General features: G+C 33.5%; 1 protein-coding gene across 3 annotated transcripts in view; it reads left to right on the forward strand.

Moving 5' to 3' along the window:
- LOC126747325 (MOG interacting and ectopic P-granules protein 1) overlaps positions 1-24,035 on the forward strand; it is a 153,822-nt gene that overhangs the window by 94,677 nt on the left and 35,110 nt on the right. For 2 of the 3 annotated variants that reach the window (XM_050455872.1, XM_050455871.1), the window contains exons 10-12: positions 1,833-2,027; positions 2,276-2,374; positions 23,508-23,717. In XM_050455872.1, the coding sequence (XP_050311829.1) occupies positions 1,833-2,027; positions 2,276-2,374; positions 23,508-23,717 (504 nt within the window). The remainder of the gene's footprint in view (positions 1-1,832; positions 2,028-2,275; positions 2,375-23,507; positions 23,718-24,035) is intronic. The other variant, XM_050455873.1, reaches the window with a different exon arrangement.

Genomic DNA, 24,035 nt, shown 5'->3' on the forward strand with positions numbered 1-24,035 from the left:
ATTGATTTATTAGTTTATAGCACCCTTTTATATTCTACTTACATAGTTTTCCCTTGACAATGGTTTAGCAACCGAAACGCGTTGGGATTCTTGAAATAAAGATTGTGAAGTAAACAGGACCCTTCGTCTATCATTTTGCTTCGCCTAATGGTACTTCGCCCTGGGGAAATTTATGGTAATGTCAAAAGACCAAGTTTATTAGGATACTTTGTAAGACAGGAAGCAGAAAAACTAAAGATCGTACTAGAGCTGATCACACAAATTGGTTGTTCATTCTATTTTATGATCCCTTATGCTTTTTTCCTCTCTTGGAAGAATGCTAAGAATCAATAAAAGTAATTAATATTTTAATACATTTTTATTTATTATATAATTTTTCCGTAATAATTAATTATAAGCCTGAGGCTAGAAGGAGACTGAGGAAACGACGAATGGCGGGAGACGGATGATGGACGGTCCAGACAATTTTTGATAATGTTTACTTGTATGTATTTCAGGTCAAAAAGCGATTACGTGCATTGTTAGAATAGACAAAGAGAAGAAAAACCAAAAACAAGAATAAAACAAAAATGTACATATATGTTCATATTAGTTAGTTGCGAGCCTATAGTTGAGTCTACAGGAGCATTAATTTCATATGCTTTTTAAAACTATTTAATGTAAATTATTTTATTGTATTTGGAAGGTCATTCCAAATCTTACACGCCAATGTATGTAAATGATTTTTGAAAGTTTGTCGTCCGGTGAAGAGGAACTTTATATAAATTAATGTTTCTAGTTTCATGAGCAGGGTGTGCGGTTTATTGAATTAATAAAACAGCCAGAACCGAAAGCAAATCGGGGAAAACCCATAATAAAACATACAGTACCTCTATCTAACGGAAAATGAATGAAACAGAACAGCTTCTGTAATGTGCGGAAAATCGGTGCATTCTATGTAGGCCTAGGCATAGAGCGGTGTATATAAATCATCAGAAGTTCTAACATAAAATGAGCATCGTATGGGAATTTTCTGAATGATATTTAACAACAAACTGCCCATTCAAACCTTTGTATTTTGGTTAAACATGACTGACGCTGAATAATTTTTTTTCCAATCTAAAGAAAAATCTAAAGATATTCCAATAGAGGCTTAAAAGCAAAAACAGAAAACTGTCCGCGTGTCATTGCGCAACCGCCAAATTTTCAAATCGATACACGAGGGATACGCGCTTGCGATTTCTCAATCGATATTGTTTAATTTTTTTAAAAACTTTCTGCTGAGTAAATCTCAGTCTCTTAGACTATACGTCTTGTATTGATTAAAAACTTGTTCTACATGCGTCTTGCATGCCGTCCATTAAAATTTACTTGTGCGTAAACACAAAGCATATCACGCATCTCCAAATTGGTAAACAAATTATGCCTAGGCATTACTTAAAATGATTAATCTTAAAAAATCTTAAAGAAAAACTCTTACTCGTTTTAGTTTTATATGACATTCAAAAAGTTTGACATATACTTTGAATATAAACACTTAAAAACGTAAAATGTATACAAAATTTTCTTTTTCTTTTTAAAAGACTCGTATATTTTAAATTTCATGTCAGTATGTCAATTGGTTCAGGACCTATAAGAAAAAAAACGATAAATCTAATAATACTTTGACACCCTGTATTTCAGTTACTATTAAAGTTAAGATAAGGCAAGTTGATCTGAATCACATTATTATGACGTAAGGAATTTACTGTTGTCCTATGTCCCATTACTTTGAGGACGCCCTGCATATCGAATTTAATAAATACGATTTATTGACTTGTGTTTATTATAAATTACAATTTTCTTACACGCAGATGCAACTTCAGGCGAACGCGGCCGCCGCTACCGCCCTAAACAGGGGCAGGGGGCGGCCCGCCCTCGGCACCGCCCCCATCAAGACCCAAGCGACGATGATCCGCCCCCAGGGGATGATCTTCAAGCAGCAACCGGGGGGCGGCCAAGTGCTCGTACCGGCCAACTATCAACTGGCCGGCAACCAGGTCTATCAGGTACGATTGTTCACGTTTTATTTTACGTTGAAACAGTAGGAGGTTTATTAAAAAAAAAAAAAAACACGACGTTTCGTCTTCTGATTCTCGAGGCTTCCTCAGATGCCAGACAGCTTATTAAAACAGGAACATTTTCAAAACAATAGGAGACTCGGAAGTGTTCTGAGCATTTTTACTCTCTTTTAATCTTAAATTAATTAAGAGAAAAATAAAAATTGAAGAAAAGAATGTAAAAGTGTGTTATGTAGGTGGTGGGCGGCACCACGGAGTTGGGCGGTCGACTGGGCGCGGTGCCCAGCATGGCCTTTCTCCCGTCCTCCGCGCAGGCGCCGTCCGGCTCTCACCAGGTAAAACCTAAAAAAAATTGCCGCTGCTTGCGCCCATCCATCCCGTACCTTATTTTCTTTTTTTTTTTTCTTTTATTAATACGCTAACCAGTGGTTCCTGTTTCATTTCGGTGAGACGAAAGTGGGATTTAAAGAGTTTTTTTTTAAGTAATTTTTTGTCGTAATCTATACAGGGTGTTTCAGAGTTGTGGTGCCAAAACCTTAGGGGAGATTCCGCTCAGCAAAATAAGAAAAAAAGTTTATATGAACATGGGTCCGGAAATGTTTCGTTTCCGAGATACAGAGTGTCAACTTTTTTCCAAAAATTAAGTTTTTTATTAATAACTTAGAAATGCGTTAGTCGATTGCATTGAATTTTTTACAGTTTATTTAAACCATTATCAGACATCTACTGAAGCAATTAAATTCGATCCGAAATTTCCAGGGGCGTACCAATAGAGCAAGTATTTTGTCTTTTTGTAGAAAGAAATATCACCCTGCATCTTTTTTGCGGTTTTTATTTACTTATTTTAAAAAATCCACTAAAATACAACTTTTTGGGCTCTTGACTTTTTTTAGTGTCTCGCTTCGTTTTTGAGAAAAAATTATAATACGGCACCACGGCACGTCTCTGAACTCCATAAGGAAAAATAAAAATGCTTAGGAATTATCCAAAAATGTATCGCAGTGTGTTTGAAAACTAAAAAAAAACATTACCACGTAGATAACATCGAAATAACATCGAAATCGTAAATAATCGTAACTAACATCGAAAAAACCGAAATTACATTCCTATCCATTCTAAAGATTATTTTTGTATCAAAGTAAGTGTTTTTGTTTACAACGCTCTGCATTTGTTAAGAGCAATCATCAGCACGTGACTTTGCCTGAAATGGATTTAACGTGCTTTATCGGGAAGGTGAGCATTTGGCAACAACGCATCGCTAAAGCAAAGCAGAACACTGTTCGTCTGGCAGCAGACGGGTCAATGTTACCAGAGAGATTCATCGGGAGGAACCGATTCGTGCATTTTTTAGTTTGCATGCGGTTGGACTTTTTTGCGTTTACTAACAAATAAGTCGCACGCGTATTTTGGTATTTCACGACGTTTGTCTCAGTAAAGAAAATACCATTTTTGTATAAGTTCAATTAAAATATCCTCATATTCCTCTGGTTATACAGTTTATTCACTATTCAAATTAACGGATTTAATTTATTCATAAAAAATGATTTTATATAGGAGGGTATTAGTATCACAAATTTAGGGAGAGAAGGAATGAGATATAAAAATGTTTATAATTTTGTCTCACTTTCAAATATATGTACCTAAAACAGTTTTTAGTAATTAAGATATAAATAATAAATTAGAGACATGTGAGTGACTTCCATCAAAAAAGGGTAGAAGCAACCCTATAGATCAAAAAAAGAAATTATCTCATTTCCAAATATGCCTAACACTATTATATATATACAGTGCATCCCAAAAGTTATGTCTAAATTCATTTAAAATTCAGTCGAGTCATGTCGAGCTCAACAAACGCTCGGACACGTCAATTTAGATTACCAGGAGGAAACATTTTCATAGTATAATACCACCCCCATCTGTCATTCCTTAGCTAGGAGGGAACTATCCTCAAAAATGTATTACTATCCTTTAAATTTGTTATAAATGGAATAGTGGGTCGAGTTATAGCTTCTTTTGAAAGGTCTTTTGATTCTCTTTACGGCTATACTTAGTTTAAAGGACTTTACTTTAGCGGTTCTCAAACTATTGACTATTTTAACATTTAATGCAGTTTTTTAGAAAATAATAGCAACTCTTTGTCAAACAATTAATTAGTAACAATCATAAATAAACACTAGTCCAACAAATGCTGAAAATGGCCACCGTTAACTTCTATGCAATAATACAGTTTTTGTTCAAATCGACGTCGCACATTTCGTAGCATATCAGGAGTTATCTGTTGGCATTCAAATGTAATCCTTTCGCGCAATTCTTCTATTGAAGCTGGTTGGGTAGCATAGATTTTACTCTTTAGGTGACCCCACAGAAAAAAATCCAGAGGTCAGGCAACCGCACGGCCCATTAAACAGAGCCTCTCAGTCCAATCCAACGACCAGGATAGTTCTCATTTAAATAATTGCGGACAGCTATTACCTATTGAGGGAGTGCAAAAATAATAGAGAATTACATAAAAACATCAAATGTTCAAACAACCCCCCATTAACAGCTAAACAATATCCTAACCGATCATAAAATTCATTTCTAACGTTACTAAGTTGATATTGGGAAATTTTATTACATTCTAACGAAGTAGCGTTTTGTAACTGGTTTAGATTCTCAAATTTTACATTTTTATAAATGACACGTTTTAAATGACCCCACAAAAAGAAGTCATTCGGTGAAAGATCAGGTGACCTGGCTGGCCAAAGTATCCGGTACCGTGGACCAATAATATTGCCGTTAAAAGCATTTTCCAAGCACTCTCTAACCATACCGGCATTATGGGCCGGGCAACCATCCATTTGGTACCAGACCATTTGATCTTCCTGAACTACTTCTTCCAAGGCAGGTCCAATTTTATTTTGAAATAAGTTCAAATAGGTTTCAGCTGTTTAATATAAATCTAAATATTTCAGGTTATAGTCCATAAAAAAGGGTCCAATGATATGGTGTCCGATAATTCCCACGAATGCATTTGTTTTTTGGGGATATTGTGTCCGAGTATGAACAAAGCGATGTTCATTTTCATGGCTCCAATAGCGGCAATTCTGAACATTTGGTTCATTGTTGAGAATGAATGTACATTCATCGGTAAAACAAATATTTAAAAAAAAAATCCTATCATTATTTGCTCTTTCCATCATTTCAAAATAAAATGCCATTCTTCGCTCTTCATCTCCTTCCTGCAACTCTTGATGTTTTTCGAATTTATATGAATAATATTTGTGTTTTTTTTAAATGCGCAATACCGTTGTATGTTGTTTATTTACCTCTTGCCCAAGAACCCTCGTACTAACCATCTTGCTTTTCTCCACACTCAGTAGAATATTAAGAGGGTCCGTTAAAGTTAAAGGGACGTCTAAAAAACGATTTTTTTTTGAAAATTTTTACATAGGATGTTAAGTTTGAACATTTTATTGATAAAAAAGTGAGGATGAAGTAAAAAAATGCAAAATTTTAAAAATTATAAAGGATTTTCTACTTACGTATGATTCACAATTACACCCGGCTTAACTACACTCTATTTGCGACTAGGCATCACGTTGACCATTATATATGCTATTAATTTAAATTTAAAGCCTTAAGTAACAAAATTCTGCAACTTAGAAGGATTTATATCACTTCTTTAGGTGATAAACACAAATTTCCACACGCAAATCAGGAATATCAAATATGCAAATACGGATTTATTCATAAATAAAAAAAACTGTCAAAATGTCACATATTTATTGGGAGTGGCTACTGTACTAGTACGATTATCGTAATTTTCTGTCCTGTCTCATTATAGGTAAGTATTTGTTTATTTATATAATCATAAAATATGCACACGGGGCGGTAGCCCCGTGTGCGCATACAAGGCGGGCGCACATGGGGCGGCAGCCCCGTGTGCGCACATGGGACTGTGTGGTTGGCGCACATGTGGAGTTGGCATTGCAAAAAGGGATTGGAACCTTGGTTTGGCGCTAAATAGTGGGTTGGGTAGTCGTTTAAGCCCTACTTAGGGAATGGGATAATAGTTAGAAAATGGGAATTATAGGCACAAACACGCGGGGCGGGAGCCCCGCGTGTTTGTGCCTATAATTCCTATGCCTTATCCCTATTCCTAATGCCTATAATGAATTTAAAGATATTTATTGTTTTGACTATAAGTTAATGTACATTAAGCCTCATCGTTATTATTTACTTATTAATAATTAAATATCTTAAATTATGTTTTTTTTTTCAAAATGTATATTTATTATATATAAAATTACATAAAATACCAAATAATTTAAATAAATAATACCTATTTTTTAACACCTGATAAATGTGTTTTGTTCATGTAATGTAAAATCTAACTAGGTATATTATGCCTTTATTATCTAAAATTGAGTCCACAGCCAACCCATCCAACTAAAAAGTGTTCCAGGCAAAACCAAAAAATACTACTGGGGACGTAGTGAAGCCACTCCCATTTTCGTCAATAAGGTTATTGTTTTATATTTCGTGTGTGTAAATTACAAAATATGTAATTATAGGGGTACAAAGCGATAGAGAATCCTATAAATTTACAATTTTAGCACCCAAAAAGTTCCAAAATTGCCCCAATATATATATATTTCAATTATAGCAAAATCAAGAGCTAAAAAACCTTGTGCAAGCCGGCAATAGTTTCGTATTTAACGTATGTAGAAAAACCTTCATAATTTCCGAAATTTTGTATTTTTTCCAATCATCCTCACTTTTTTATCAATATTTTGACCACACTCAACATTCTATGTAAAAATTTTCAAAAAAAAATCGGTTTTTAGACGTCCCTTTAACTTTACCGTACCCTATTAAGATATCTGTTCTCCCTTTCTTCGGCTCTATTTTCGATATCCTAAGTTGAACATTTACAATTATTTATTACGGTGTCTTTGGACTCATTGACAATGCTTTTAATAGTTGAAATGGATGGAATGGGCTTGGTGGGGAAATAAACTGAAAACTTTTCAGATACTACTCTAAAACTGTTTCCCGCATAATGCCACTTAATTATGGATATTTTTTCGTCGATTAAATAATTCATACGTGTTTTCAAATATCGACTGTCACTGATTTATTGACACTTTTCCTCACGTCAGTCAATATTGACTTTACTGGTGCCCGTTTGGTTTTACCTGAACTGAAAATTTGCTAATTTTACAATTACATTTAATTGAATAATTCAAGATTAGCTTATTAAAATTTTTTGAAACTTTGCACAAGGGTTTGCCAGATTGATCTCTTCAAAAAGTTATTTTAAATTTTTTCTATATAATGTACAGGGAAGCCAATAATTGACCCCCTTAAAATTTACATGGGTTTTCCTATGTTCCACTCAGCGATGCACCACCCGGTGTATATAAATCTGTATTATTGCATGGCTTATAACGATGGCCATTTTCAGTATTTGTTGGACTAGTGTTTATGTATGATTGTTGTAAATTAATAGGTCGATAAAGAATTGCGATTTAATATAATAAACACCCAACATTTAATACAGGTTTTCCAAAAAACTATATTAAATATTAAAATAGTCAATAGTTTGAGAACCGCTGAAGTAAAATCCTTTAAATTAGGTGTAGCCGTAAAGAAAATCAAAAGACAAGGTATATCTCAAACAAGGTATAACTCAAGCCACTATTCCATTAAAAATTTTTGAGGTTAGTTCCACCCTGGCTAAGGGATGACAGATAGAGGTGGTATTATACTCTGAAAATGTTTCCTCGTGGTAATCTAAATTGACGGGTCCGAGCGTTTTCTTTTTAAAATCTTTACGAGCCCGACATAGCCGTTTCGTTTTCGTTTAGCCACCCTGTATATACAGCTCTCGTCAAAGAGAAATAAAAAAATAAATAAATATTCTTTTAATGTTAATCATCTTTAAATATGCCTTCTTAAACAGTTCTTAGCAATCAGGAATACAAAAACTAAATTATGACATACGCGTGAGCTTCATCAAAGGGGCATAAAATAAACCCCAAGTTCAATTAATTTAAAAAAAAATGTGTGTCTCAGTTTTAAACTCGTTACATTAGATTACACTTATTTTTTTTGTGTTTATGGATGTTGTGTGTACTTATAATGGACGTAGGTACATGTTTTAGAACAAGCTGTATAAAATATAAGACAATATTAAACAGTTATATAAGTAAGTATACAAAAATGAAAATTATAATACAACGAAGTGGCATATTCTAATGAAAATAGAAAAACCAAACAAATGTAATACAAAAATTGTCATTTACAGCTCAAGTTCTAGATGGGTTTCGAATTTCTATGCCCCTATTATGCCTAGGATCTATGATTCTACAGGCAGTAGACATTTAAAATAAAAAATCTTTATTTTTCTATATTTTTTTCTTTCCAAAATGAATCATTTATTTTCATTTATCTATAAATAGTAAAAGCAATGTGGTATTCTTACGGTTATGGTTACTCCATATTTGCAGCCATTCTAGGCCTAAAGTGATCCTTTTTGGCTTCCTACTTTTTCGTTTAGAATAATAAACTTTTGACTTTCCTTCTTTCCCATTTCTTAAAAATAAACATAAAAAACCTAATAGTATAAAGAACAACGTGCAGAAAATGTGTAGAAAAACACCTTCGAAATAAAATACTTCTATAAATGCCAATCAAAATTTCAATTTTGCATAAAATTGAATTATTGCTGTTGACCAGTAGCTGATACCGTCGCGCGTTTCTTGATTTGATTCATGCTAGCCCGGCCGCGCGTTGTTGCCATATGATACTAAACTTATCGGCGGTTCAAGAAATTATAAGAAAAATGCCTGAATTTTGTATTTCCATTCTCAAAGGTTTATTATTATTTTTTTTGAAATGGTTTTTTAATATAATGTTTCTAAAATCGATGTATCTAGAGACGTATGGAAAGGTTTTTTTATTTATCTTTATGGTTTTTAAATAAAAAATCAAAATTTTAGAAATTTGAAAAACTGGCACCTATCAACTCTTGACAAAAATATGTACATTTCATTAGTGAAAACCGCATTAAAAAATATTGTAAAATAAAAAAGTTATCCAGGAAACAGAAATTTATGGGTGAATAATCCTCTTAAAGTTTAAATTTAACAGTGTTAGTTCTAAAATACCTATCTTGGTAGTTGGTGGTGAAAAAAAATGGAATACACTTTTGCTGACCCAACAGATATGCTTCTTGTGTATGGTGAGGCCCGTTGCAATTCTCGAGAAGCCGAACGAATTTATCGTCGAAAATTTCCCAATAGGCGACATCCCAGCAGAAAACATATTTCCAAATATCGAAAGGCGAATACGAGAAACTGGTACATTGAGTGTAACACGGCCTGATGTTGCTCCCAGAAGAACTGCCCGAACTGTGGCTGCCGAGGAGGAAATTTTGGAAAGAGTGGAAAATGCACCATTCGTTAGCACTCGTGAAATAGCTAATGCTATGGGAATTGGACACAGTTCAGTCTGGAGAATATTGCATGAGCAGCTGCTGCATCCCTACCATTTGCAAAAAGTCCATGCATTGATTCCAGCCGACTATCCACTCCGTGTTTTTTTCTGCCAGTGGTATCTTCGTAGCCTTATAAACAATCCACAGTTTAATAGGAACATTTTATTTTCCGATGAAGCGTTGTTTACCAGAAATGGATATTTTAATAGCCATAATTATCATGTTTGGCATGAAGAAAATCCTCATGCAACGCACGTTACAGGCCACCAGCAGCGTTTTCATCTAAATATCTGGGCGGGAATTGTAGCTGATCAATTGATTGGCCCATTTGTATTACCACCGCGCTTAAATGGAGATTTTCAATTTCGTGTTTGTGACCCAATATCTTCAATATTGCGGAGGGTTGTTGGGTGGGGTCAGAAATAAAACAGAAACCTGTTTACCTAAATGTCGACGTTTCGACTTATATTAAGTCATCCTCAGGACACTGAAACGGATTCAAGTAATTACAGAGATAAAACAAAGTAATTTCAAGTACTAAAAAACACTATTAAAATAAATGTTCTTTAAGTTACAAAAATTAAAACAACAAAAAACAAAAACCACGACACAGTTAAAATTATATTCAGGTACAATCCGTTAAAAGAAATTAAAAAAAAAAAAAAAACAGTATAAAATTAATTTTTTTTTCTATTTTTCTTTTTTTTATATATATTACACCTCTTACCTAAGTCTAGGTTTCTTAAGTTATAATTAAAATAGGAGCGTAGAGTTATTTTTAACATGAGTTAAATTGTAGGTGTTACTGTGGGCAAACTAGAATCAACAATAAGCCAAGAAACAAATGTTTTTATTCTTCCGAGCGTTTATTTATTTAATTTTTATGATTCAATGTTATGTTGATAAGTTAAGGATTAGTAGATAAGTAAGATGTATGTATCTATACGTTCAAAACCAGAAACTTAATTTGTTAATACACTGTGTGATCTAAATTTGGGACATACACTCTTTGACAAAAATAAATTTTATGTTTTAGTTTTATCTTTTTGGTAGTAAATTAATTAAATTATAGTAACTTGCATTTAGATCATCGATGTCTTGTTTTTTATTTATGCTTTCTTTATACTTTTTTTAATTAACCATTTCAAGTAAAATTCTTTTTTTATAATTTGATTCTCTGCCAATGATCCGAGTGCTGTTAAAATCAAATTGGTGTTGTTGATTGAAGGAGTGTTCTGCTAGAGCAGTCTTCCCAGATGCTGCGTAGTTCGTTGGTTTTACGCTTCTTTCGTGTTCGCTAATTCTGGTTTTTAAGTACCTGCCCGTTTGACCCACATACAGACCTTGACAATCAGAACAGGGTATTTTATAAACCACGCCACTTTGTAACTCATTTGGTGTTTTATCTTTTAGTTTTGAGAAGTATTTGTTGATGGTATTTTCATTTTTGAACGCTATTCTTCATCATCAGAAACAACTCCTGATAGCCTTTTAGACAAACCTTTGACATAAGGAATTTTTGCAAATTTATGATTTTGGTTTTCTTTGACTTTAATAGGTGTAGGGTTGTTGTTTAGGATTTTGTTTAATAGTTTATGAGGAAAATTGTTTTTTAGTAAAATTTCTTAAATTTTGTTAACATTTTTTTTATGAAAACCGGAGTGAGATAAGGCTATTGCGCGGGATTTTAGGTTGCTAATTATGTTTAATTTTTGTTTAAATGAGTGATTTGATTGGTAGTTAAGAAATCTCTCAGAGAAAGTGGGTTTGTGATACCAATCAGTGATGATTGTATTATCTTCTGTTCTGATTAATAGAATGTCTAGAAATGGAAGTTTGTTATTTGTTTCACACTCTATAGTGAACTGTAATTTAGGGTGGAAACTGTTAAAAGTACTTTTTATGTTTTCTATTTCAGTTTTTGGAATACACGTGGCAATGTCGTCAACGAATCTTTTAAAAAATGGTAATCTAAATTTTATTTTCCCCATACAATATTTCTGTAATTCTGACATAATCAGATCAGAACATATAGGTGATAGACAGTTACCCATTCCAAGACCATAGATTTGTTTGTAATATATATTATTGAAAGTAAAATAACTATTTTCAAATACAAACTCTAAAAGACTTAAAAATTCTTCTAAAGGGATATTACAGTGGTCTCTGATAAGGTGCCATTTATTTTGGACTATATTTTTAATTAAATCAGTTGGTATGTTGGTAAATAAAGATATTACGTCTAATGATATTAGAATAAAGTCATTTGGAATTTTAAAATTTTGCAATTGCGTGACTACTTCAAAGGAATCTTTTGTGTAGAATTGATCTTTTTCAAATGCTAAGCTAAGTAAATTTGCTAAATATTTACTGAGATTATATATTGGAGAACCTACAAAACTGACAATTGGTCTTAGAGGTGTATTTTCTTTGTGTATTTTTGGTAAAAAATACATTTTTGGAGGCACTCCGTTATTGCATTTTAGTTTTTTTATTTGATCTTTTGAAAAGAAGTTTGATTTACATAAGTTGTCTAATAGTTTATTAAGTTTGTGCTGAATAGACGTAGTGGGGTCTTTGTTTAAAATTTGATAGGTATCTGTATTTGAAAGAAGAAGGTTTGATTTTTGTAGGTATTCTTCCTTATCTAACGCGACGGTGACATTGCCTTTATCAGCCCTAGTTATTAAGATATTATTATGTTTTTTTAAGAATTCTTTCGTTTCGTTACTGTATTTTAGGAGGGTTTTTTCAGATTTATTTAATTTATCCAGAATAGATGAGTTTATAAAATTAGTAATTATGTTAATAGATTGGTTTCTTTTTTGTATTTTTAACTCTTCATTATTGGAAAGGCCAATGGCATACTCTATATCGATTATAATCTGCTCAAGAGGAAAGTTATGATTATCATAAGGTAGATTAAATTTATTGCCCAAAGCTAAAGTTACTTCTACATTTTTTGGAAAGGTGTACTTTGTTAAATTTTTAAACCATTTTTTGTTTGTTGTTATACTGTCAATTCCAGTCTGCTCCAAAATAAGACTTTGTAATTTCTTTTTTTGCTTTTGTTTCTGTTCTTGATCTCTGACACTTGTCTCTGACACCGATGATCTAAATGCAAGTTACTATAATTTAATTAATTTACTACCAAAAAGATAAAACTAAAACATAAAATTTATTTTTGTCAAAGAGTGTATGTCCCAAATTTAGATCACACAGTGTATTAACAAATTAAGTTTCTGGTTTTGAACGTATAGATACATACATCTTCCTTATCTACTAATCCTTAACTTATCAACATAACATTGAATCATAAAAATTAAATAAATAAACGCTCGGAAGAATAAAAACATTTGTTTCTTGGCTTATTGTTGATTCTAGTTTGCCCACAGTAACACCTACAATTTAACTCATGTTAAAAATAACTCTACGCTCCTATTTTAATTATAACTTAAGAAACCTAGACTTAGGTAAGAGGTGTAATATATATAAAAAAAAAGAAAACTAGAAAAAAAAAATTAATTTTATACTGTTTTTTTTTTTTTTTTAAATTTCTTTTAACGGATTGTACCTGAATGTAATTTTAACTGTGTCGTGGTTTTTGTTTTTTGTTGTTTTAATTTTTGTAACTTAAAGAACATTTATTTTAATAGTGTTTTTTATGTACTTGAAATTACTTTGTTTTATCTCTGTAATTACTTGAATCCATTTCAGTGTCCTGAGGATGACTTAATATAAGTCGAAACGTCGACATTTAGGTAAACAGGTTTCTGTTTTATTTCTGACCCCACCCAACAACCCTCCGCAATATTAAATGGAGATGTTTACTTAGATATTTTACGCAATACTCTTCCAGGACTCCTAGAAGAAGTTCCATTAAATAGCAGGCAGCAAATGATATTTCAGCATGACGGTGCACCGGCTCATTTTTACCGAGAAGTAAGAAACTATTTGGATGAAGCTTACCCTGGACGATGGATAGGTAGAGGAGGACCCATTGCATGGCCTCCTCGCTCACCAGATCTTACATCTTTAGATTTTTTCCTTTGGGGTTACCTAAAAAACCTTGTTTATGCTACCCCCGTGGAAACAGTGGAACAATTACAGCAAAGAATTTTCGATTCTTGTCGGACTATTCAGAACACTGCAGGTATTTTCGAACGAGTACGACAAAGTATGGTGAGACGGTGCAATGCTTGCATCGAAGCAGGAGGTTGTCAGTTTGAACATTTATGATAATTGTGTTATCAGTGATTACTTTAACAAAAATGTATTCTCGTACCTACCACAGTATAAAGAACAAGACAGTAGGTTGACTCTCTTGCGGCCGTTTGAAGTAGGGACTTCTAAACAGTGCCGACTTTTTTTACGCGGTCGTAAATCATTATTTAGTTTCGACGGCAATCCTTTACGATACGGGGGGTGTTTGAAACATTTTTAATAAGGAATATTTTCGTACATCGCGGCGGGCAGCGTGTAATATATGGAATTTTTTGAAATTAAAGGCACTTTGTATTATTGTTAAAATGAAATTGAAAGAATATTATTAAGTATCTCTTTTGAACAAATAACTGTAAGAAAAACACTTGGTAGATAGCTTTAAAATTAAGTTTATTAGAATGTACACAATTAAATCTTAGCTTTACGTTCCTTTCATGCTCTTTTCTTAACTGACCAAGAAACTACCTACCTAATATTACATACACTTAATTAATAATAACTTCGTTAATATAGCAATTTTTTAAATATTTAATAAAATTTACATAATAATGTGATAACAACACTCAGCATATGGAACTCGGTAACAGTGAAATATAAAAAGGCAGTTAAATAAAAAAAAACTTATTAAATGCCTAATTATTTGCTTTTTAAATAGGGGATGAAAGAACAAACCACTAAAATTCAAATAAAACGAAAATAGGTGTTTTACATCCTAGAATTCATATAAATATGCAAAATAAATATAGTTTTACATTGGGGATTATAGTACACATCAATATTTTGAAACTTAAACCCTTAAAAACCATCCTTAATGACGAAAAAAATGCAGTTTTAAGTATGGTTAGACGGTATAAGTGGCTAAAATTTATATCATTCAAATGATTGCAATGCAACTAATAATAAATCGGATAGCTTTCACTATTAAAAACCACCACTAATAACAGAATATTACCAAAAATTTTCGCATTTTTTTAGATTAAAATCACGATTTAAAAAAGATATGTACTCTAAATCGCTGACACTTTTTGAACATATTATTGGTACCTATATATAGTCCATTGTAGAAGGCTACGCTTTAATTTTTGAAATAAATACATAATTTTTTATGATACATGTTTTTAAAACTGCAATTATTTTTATTTTATTCCTAACTTTTTTAATTTTTATGCTAATGACTTACAATCAAGTTTATTTTTAAAGTTTTTGATAGTACATACTTGAAAAAATGTGGTAGATATTTGTCTAAAAAACGTTTTTTTTTTAAATTATTTCACGTTATTATTTTACGTCATTATATTTTGTTATCTAAAAAAAGGGGTTATGTTCACACAGTTGTATCTTAACGCCTATAGCACCTAGATAAATCAAACAAAAGCCAATATTTTGTTTTTAAACCAACTTGTTTATTAAATTTTTTTGTTGGATCTCAATTTTCCGAGATATTTAAGAAATACTGAAGAAAAGCGTGTATTTTTTTCTAAAGACTAATCTATTTTTATTTTAAAAAAATGTATATCCCCTTTTACTCCTGCAGCCATCTACGCAACATATCGCCGGCATTTTTAAAGTACAAAATTTCCGCACAACGCTATTATAGTTCTAATATTGAAGACGCCCCTGTATAATGCAGTCGCCACCGGGCAGCAAAAAAGAGTAGCATCAGAAAGCGAGTGAGAAAGGCAACATTTTGGGCGGCGCTTAGAGTGATCCTTCTATTCTAGTTTATGTTCGGTGTACCTACTAAGAAAATTGAGAAATAATGTATTATTTTAGAGAAAATTTTATTTGATGTTTTTTTTTTAGTTTTCAAAAATAAACACACTGCGATACATTTTTGGATAATTCCTAAGCATTTTTATTTTTCTTTATGGAGTTCAGAGACGTGCCGTGGTGCCGTATTATAATTTTTTCTCAAAAACGAAGCGAGACACTAAAAAAAGTCAAGAGACCAAAAAGTTGTATTTTAGTGGATTTTTTAAAATAAGTAAATAAAAACCGCAAAAAAGTTGCAGGGTGATATTTTTTTCTACAAAAAGACAAAATACTTGCTCTATTGGTACGCCCCTGGAAATTTCGGATCGAATTTAATTGCTTCAGTAGATGTCTGATAATGGTTTAAATAAACTGTAAAAAATTCAATGAAATCGACTAACGCATTTCTAAGTTATTAATAAAAAACTTAATTTTTGGAAAAAAGTTGACACTCTGTATCTCGGAAACGCAACATTTCCGGACCCATGTTCATATAAACTTTTTTTCTTATTTTGCTGAGCGGAATCTCCCCTAAGGTTTTGGCACCACAACTCTGAAACACCCTGTATTGTTGTTTTTTATTGTCACTATTTCAGTAAATGTCACTGTAGAAAATACTATTTAATATCCTCAATTATTGAAAGAAAAAGAATTAATCGCGTAAATATGTTATTAAGTCCATACCGGGTGACACAGAAAAAAGGGAACACTTAAAAACCTTTTTACTGTTCAAGATAAACAAATGAAATTTGGTACATCAATAGAATAGTTGTAAGAGCATCTTTTGACATATTCAGTTGTTTTTCATCACTTCCAGTTTAACCGGAAGTGACACTAACTTTCTTATTTTAAATGGGACACTTGGTATATTATTACGTATTTCGATAGAAAATTATATTCTGAAAACTATATGATACTCTAATTGCTACTTTTTATTTTATACTCATAGAAAAAATCATGTATTTATTTTTTTTTAAATTTTAAAGTAGGATGCCATGAGTGCATTAAAAGTACCATGAGTGCACTATTAATTTTGGCATTTAATTTATTTTTTTAAATAGCACATTATTGGGAACAACCACTCAGTGTCGGACTGGTGGCATAAGGGCCTACCGGGCAGAGACTTCAGAGTGTTTCAGAACTATGGGATCAAACTTCTGGGGGTTGTTCAGTGCAACAGTAGAATCCATTTGAGTATAGGAACCCATGTCCGGAAATGTGTCACTACGCCACTACGGCCCTAAGACGCGTTTAAATTTAGAAAAAATATTAATTATCTACCTAAATAGGATCTGATGCATTTATTTTTACCTTTTATATATGATACCATCACAACAATTGTTCAAAATGTCTTCCTCCAACCTCATACACCGCTTTAACCCCTAACCACTATTGACGGGGTCAAATTGACCCAGAGACGCCTTTAAACTGAAATTTCCCCCTCCAATTTTGTAACTTGGGGGCAAGGCTTCACGACTTTGTCTAGCGCGCGTGTTTACTTTTAGTAGCACATTAACTACACTTCGTTGTGGCCGAATTTACGAAAATGGGTCAAAGTGACCCAGCGGTAGTTGTTGCGTTATAAATATTTTCAATTTAGCACTTTATGAAATAATTATTTTGGTAAGTTTTTTTGCATAAAAATTGTTTCGAACAAGTGTTTATTGTAATTTTTGTATCTAGTTATCCATAAAAATGGATTCCTAATTATACACGGATGCGGAGCTTTTAGACATTATAGAAAATAACGATTTTTGGCAGGACCTCGAAAACGTGGATGAAACTAATGAGTTCACGGATGATGAAAATGGCGCCAATGTGCCCTTGGAAATTGCTGAGAATGAACAGGACCCTCTTAGAAAAATTTTGGAGGATGGAGATAAAAGCGATGATTCTGAAGAGGACTGCGAGCTATTTAGTGAACATGATTCTCTGAGTGAGGCTTCTGGGGTTTCTGGCAATGATGATTCTGAGGAAGATCAACCTCTAATTAATTTTATGTCTTGGGTTGGAAAGGATAGAACAAGATGGTCAAAAGGAGCAGCAACACGTGGAAGAGCAGCAGCTCATAACATTATTTACACTAAACCAGGTTTGAAAGGCTTTGCATTGTCCAATCCACCCAAGTCACCTGAGTCAGCATTGAACTTACTTATAAATGATAAGATTTTAAAGATAGTTTGTAAATTTACAAATATAAAAATTGGACTGTGCCAGGCCAAATATAAAAGTTTCAAAAGACGTAGGGCTGCCAGAAGAAAATTTCAGCCAACGTTTATTGCCAAAACAAGTGAAGATGAGCTAAAAGTATTTTTTGGTTTGTTATATCTTCAAGGCTTATTCAAGTCTGGTCATGAGGATCTAAGGTCAATGTGGTGTACTGATGGAACAGGAAGAGACATTTTTAGAGCTACGATGAGTCTTGCAAGATTTTCTTTTTTGCTTTGTTGTTTACGCTTTGATGATTTACAAACCAGGAAGGAAAGGATCTAATTGGACAAACTGGCGCCGATTTCAGAAGTTTTTAATACATTTGTGGATAACGCACGGGAAATGTATAACCCTGGTGATAATGTTACCCTGGATGAGATGTTGGTACCCTTTAGGGGTAGATGCGGATTCCGTACGTACATCCCTAGTAAACCAGCTAAGTATGGCTTGAAAGAACAAATTCTGGCGGATTCAAAGACCCACTATATGTTGAACGCCGAAGTATATACAGGTGCCCAAATTGGAGATCGGGCCCCTAAATAAAAACGTTTTTCGAATCCTTCGGAGGTTGTGCTTCGTTTGACAAAGCACATAATGGGTACCAACCGCAATGTAACCGCTGACAACTGGTACTCTTCAATTGAGATAGTAAATGAGCTGCTGAATAATAAGCTTAATTATGTAGGCACTCTAAAAAAAAATAAACGCCAAATACCACCAGAATTTCAACCCACCCGTAAGCGACAACCTAAAAGTTCACTGTTTGGTTTTTCTCCGGCGATTGCCATGGTATCATTTGTTCCAAAAACTAATAAAGCAGTTATATTAGTATCAAGTATGCACCACGATAATAAGATAAATGAAATTTCATTGAAACCAGATATAATCGAGTACTACAATGGGACTAAAGCAGGGGTTGATGCTCTTGACGAAAAATGCGCAAATTATTCTACTTCGCGCAGAACAAGACGTTGGCCAATGGCATTATTTCATGCAATATTGAATATTGCTGGAATTAATAGTTATGTTTTATATAACTGTGCATCTAATGAAACAACAATTACGCGCTATGATTTTCTAAAGCGGCTAGGAGTATCGTTATGCAAGCCGTTCGTCATAAAAAGACTAGGAAATACAAAGGTACCTCGAAAGGTTCGAGAAATGGGCCTCCTGTGCCACTCACTGATAGAACAACGTCCAAGCGAAAAAGATGTGCCATATGCCCACGGTCAAAGGACCGAAAAACAAATACTGTTTGCAATAATTGTAAAAAGCCTATTTGTCAACAATGTGCAGTAAAAGTTTGTCCTAACTGCACTAAGTAAGTTTTTTTTTTGTTAAAATGTTTTTGTTTTTATGTTAGAAAATACGTTGTAAGTTTCGTTACCTTTTTTTGAATAAATAATAAAGTGGGTCATACTGCAATTGAGGCTATGAGTGCAAAAACGGACTAACCCCAATATTATTAAGTGCTAAAAAATAGGTTTAAAAAAAAAAAACGAAAATGTAAGTGCGCAAAACCCTTTTAAAAGGACATTTTTGTAGTTCGAATTAATTGAATGTTCTCGAGTGTTACTTAAATTTGCAGAATTTGTTTTAAATTTTTGGATATGGCTAATATTCGATTTTTCTATGTGGGTTAGTCCACTCTGCATTTAAAATAGATTGGGTTTTTTAATGGGTTACTATAACTTAAGCTATAATAAGTATTACGTCAAAAACTTTATTACTCGTATTGTCACGGGAATAAATTAAAAAAAAATAGAAACTTTATTTTTTTATTAAGTAGGTAGTTATTAAATAGGTAAAGTTTCTTCTTTCTCAATTGGGCCAATTACTTCACCTCCAGTTGCTTGAGCGGATGACCTCAGATTTTTAAAAAAATCTTGATATATAGGAGGTATGAATTCCATTAACTCAAGGAGATCTTTCTTTTTAGCTTCATTAATGGCATTACCATTTGGATATAAAAGCCACTCCACCTTTGTTTTTGTTTCAGATACTTTTCTGCTACTTTCAAGTTCCTTAGTAGAAAAAAATTTTGACTTATCCATTTCTATTATGGTAAAGGGATTTTTTTTCTATAGCATGTCTTATAACTGTATGCCAGTCTTGAGGTATAAAGACATGTGGATGGAATTTCTTTTCTTTTTCTATAATTCCGAAATCTTGGTCGCATGGTAAATAGGAACGACCACTTACAAGGAATTTATGATCTATGTCTTCCACACTAAATAATGGAGATGCATTAATATAGTTACATATCAATGACATTTTTACCACCACATTGGTCAGAATACATAATAAGTCTTTTCGATGTAACAAATTTTTTTATGTAACATAAAATACAAGATCCCACCTCTTGCGGCCCCCTGCAGGCAATACTTTCATCCCATACAAACATGAACGAATTATTGGTTCCCATTTCATGTATATTAAAGCAGTAAGTCCATAACTGTCTCTTATAGCGTTGACTGAAAGAGTTTGAGAACTCTTTCAATCAACGCTTATAGTAACAAATGCCTGTGGTAAGTACATGTGTAGGAAGAGTCTTCATTAGATCAAAACATATGACCGCTTCGTTTCCACTTTTTGCCACTTCAGTTTCTTTTCTTAGGGTGTCTCTAGCACATTGAACCTTCCTTTGGTGAGGTTCCTTCTCAACTTCTAGTTGTTGCTTCACTTCATCGTCGGCTGCTTTAATTGTAATCTTAAATAAATCGCGTTTTTTGCAAGACTCAGTTATCGGCGGATGAAAGTGTAGGTTGAATTCTTTATTAAAAGTCTCTCGAAAAACAAAATAGGACAGAGGATTCTCTACTTCATCTTTGTATAACTGGTACATTTTACCAAGGCCCGAATCTGGAGATAAATATTTTCTGTGGCAGCTTTTTTCCCTACTATAATGAGATTCATAACAAGGAAATTTTTCAATAAATTTCTTTAACTCATCTTTTTTTCACAAAGTCACGGTCTCACAACATTTACTTAAAGCTACACGTGTTTCGCTCTATTCAGAGCATCATCAGGCCTTAAAAAGCCACTAACGTTGGCAAAACAGTAAAAAAAGTTTTTTTACACGCTTTTTTGGGTTAGAGGTATGGGGTAATACCCCTGCTGGTGCTGGTTTGGCTTCATTAAAATTCGTTTCTTTACCACCTTCGTCTTCTTCCCCATGCCTATTATATGCCTGTAAATCTTCATCCGAGGGCAAGTAATCCGACCCAGAATCCGCAAAAGGGTCCGATTCAAAGGTTGAGACGTCTGCGTAATAATGTGGATTACTTGTATTATTTTCTTTTAATCACTAATACTATATTGCAAGGCATAACAGTAAAGCCAATAAGCAATGATAAACTATCTAATAAGTATCCCACGAAAAGAGTTAAAATAAAAACAACCTAACCTAAAAAAACGTGTGTTCTACTTTTATGGGTTTTTAGTGCAAATACAAAAATAAAAAAAGTTACCTTCAACGAAAAGGAATAGATCGTTTGGTCCACTGTGCAGTAAATAGATTTTAACTTGACAGATAATATTCTACAATAAAGCCGATTTTGAATTTTTGTGGGTTAGTCCGATATTGCACTCATAGCCTCAATTAAGTCTAGCTCTGATTTTACAGGAGTTTTGCAGACTAAAGACTTTACATGTCCCCACAAGAAAAAATTGAGCGACGTTAAATCGGGTGACCTAGGAGGCCAAGAAACTGCTCTGGCAATCCAACGCCCAAACCGCTGAGCCAAATACTCGCGTACTTATACAGCAAAGTGAGCCGGCGCTCCATCACGCTGAAACCACATTTGCTGTCTAACGTTTAGTGGAACATTAGGAGTTCTGGGAGAACTTCCTCCAAGAAACGCAGATAAATAGGTCCTGTTTACCGTTCCGGTAGAAGGTATGGCCCAATTAAACAATCATCAACAATGCCTGCCCATACGTTGACAGACCAACGATTCTGATGTTTTTTTTTGGAAAAATTGCATAAGGATTTTCTTCGTCCCAAACATGGCTATTCCTACTAGTAAAAATACCGTCTCTTGTGAAAGAGGCTTCATCGGTCCACAAAACATATCGTAAAAAATTTGGTTGTGCAATGATGTGATCCAGAAGCCATCGACAAAATTGAACTCTAGGATGATAATCGGCTCCAGTCATACCTTGAACTTTCTGCAAAGGATGGAGTTGTTGCTCGTGTAGTACCCGCCAGACAGAAGCGTTACTCGTATTCATATTCTTAGCGACGTCACGTGTGCTATTTGATGGTTCATCGGCAACTCGTATTAAACATGGTAGTATTAAACATATTAAACTTGGTCTTAAACATGCCTGTCTCAGCGAGCCGCCGATGAACCGCAATAAACTTTTTGTATCCAGGATGCTGTCGTTCGGGATAACGTTCATGATACAACCGCGATACTGCTCGTGCATTGCAGTTTGTTGCTCCGTATGCCAAATGCATATCCGCCAATTCTTGAATAAATGTTTAAAAATTGTAAGCTATAAAATTTTTAAATACGGCATTGAGAATTGGCATTGATAAGCGTTGATTTGAAACAATTGTTTTTATGGTATCATGTACAAAAGGTAAAAATAAATGCAACAGATCCTATTTAGGTAATTAATGTTTTTTATAAATTTTAACGCGTCTTAGGGCCGTAGTGGCGTAGTGACGCATTTCCGGACATGGGTTCCTATACTCAAATGGATTCTTCTGTTGCACTGAACAACCCCCAGAAGTTTGATCCCATAGTTCTGAAACACCTTGTATGAAAACATTTTATTTCATACCAAATACTGCGTTTGAGAAGAGACATGAAAAGCTGTCGTGTAACCTAAAGATTTTGTGGAAAAACAAGGACAACTAAATAAATTTTTTATCTCTGTTATATTTAAATAGTCTAAGGTCCATTGAGGTCGTGAATAAATATAAATTAAAAAAATAATAAAAAAACATTAATAAAATAAATAAATAAAAAAACATAAACGTAAACATAAAAAATAAGGCTAAAAAAGAAATATAAACAGTTAACAGTCCTTAAGACCCGTTTGAACTGGTTTCAGTTATCACAGTTTTTAATATTTACTGGTAACTTGTTAAATTCAATAATACCCTTATTAGTACAATAATAATCGCATCAAAATGTTTATAATTTTGTGTAGAATCGAAAAATGTAATCACATACAGGGTGTTCCATTTAAAATAAGAAAGTTGGTATTGGCCAGGGCTACATGAGCAATATATTATTCGACGTGTGCGAGCGTTATTTCGAACACGCCCTCATTTATTTTTTATTAAATTTGTTCCATATTTTTGCCGTTCACTGTATAATATAGAAACAAACGAAAGACCCTTCGATTTACCGATATATGAAAACATTTAATTTCATCCCAAACACTGTGTTTGAGAAGGGAAATGAAAAGGTGTATCGTAACCTAAATATTTTTGTGGATAAACAAGGACAACTAAATAAAATTGTTATCTCTGTTATATTTAAATAGTCAAAAGTAAGGTGCATTGAGGTCGTGAATAAATATTTATAAAAAAAAAACTCTTTAAATCCCGTCTTAAAAATTAACGAAAAAAAAAACTCGCGAATTATGTGTCGTTGACAGCCACTTTTTATTTGGGACACGCAGTACAATAATAATCCCAGCTTTTAGGATTGGCAGCATGCTCTCTGTGATTTTGCATGCATGAGTCTCACATTATAATAATTTTTTTAAAATAACGAGAGAGAGAGAGAGCGGAGACGTTTTTTTTTTTTTTTTAAATAATGAAAACGTTTCTTTTCCAGAGCGGCGGGGGTCAAGGGGGGGCCCAGGGGCAGACCGCGGCGGCGTCAAAGAAACCGGCGAACACGCCGAGTATCTCGATCACGCCGCTGCCGAGGGGAACGACGGGGAGTCCCGCGGGAACCGCCGCCACCGCGGCCGGCTCCAAACCGGGAGACACCAGTTCGAAGAACTCGTTTGTTATTTGCGAGATTTGTGACGGGTATATTAAGGTAAGTTTTTAATTAAATAGCACCTCTGTATGTGAAGTTATTGAAAAGTTAGTAGGGGAAATCTTTTCTTCACAAATAAAATGCTAATCCTCTAATTCAGTACAGTAAATCTGTCAAATTTGTGACGAAAAATTACCTACACACTTTTTTTTGCGAAAATCGTTAAAAGAACATACGAAAAGCTTAACTTGAAATTTGTGACCTCGTCGCGTACCGGGTTTTTGAAAAAACTTTTTTGAGTTTTTTGGATTTCATTTATCTCGCGAATGGTACGTTTTTGGAAAATTGTGTAAAAAACGACAAAAAATGTCGGGGACA

Source organism: Anthonomus grandis, chromosome 19, assembly GCF_022605725.1.
Source record: "Anthonomus grandis grandis chromosome 19, icAntGran1.3, whole genome shotgun sequence".
Lineage (NCBI taxonomy): Eukaryota > Metazoa > Arthropoda > Insecta > Coleoptera > Curculionidae > Anthonomus > Anthonomus grandis.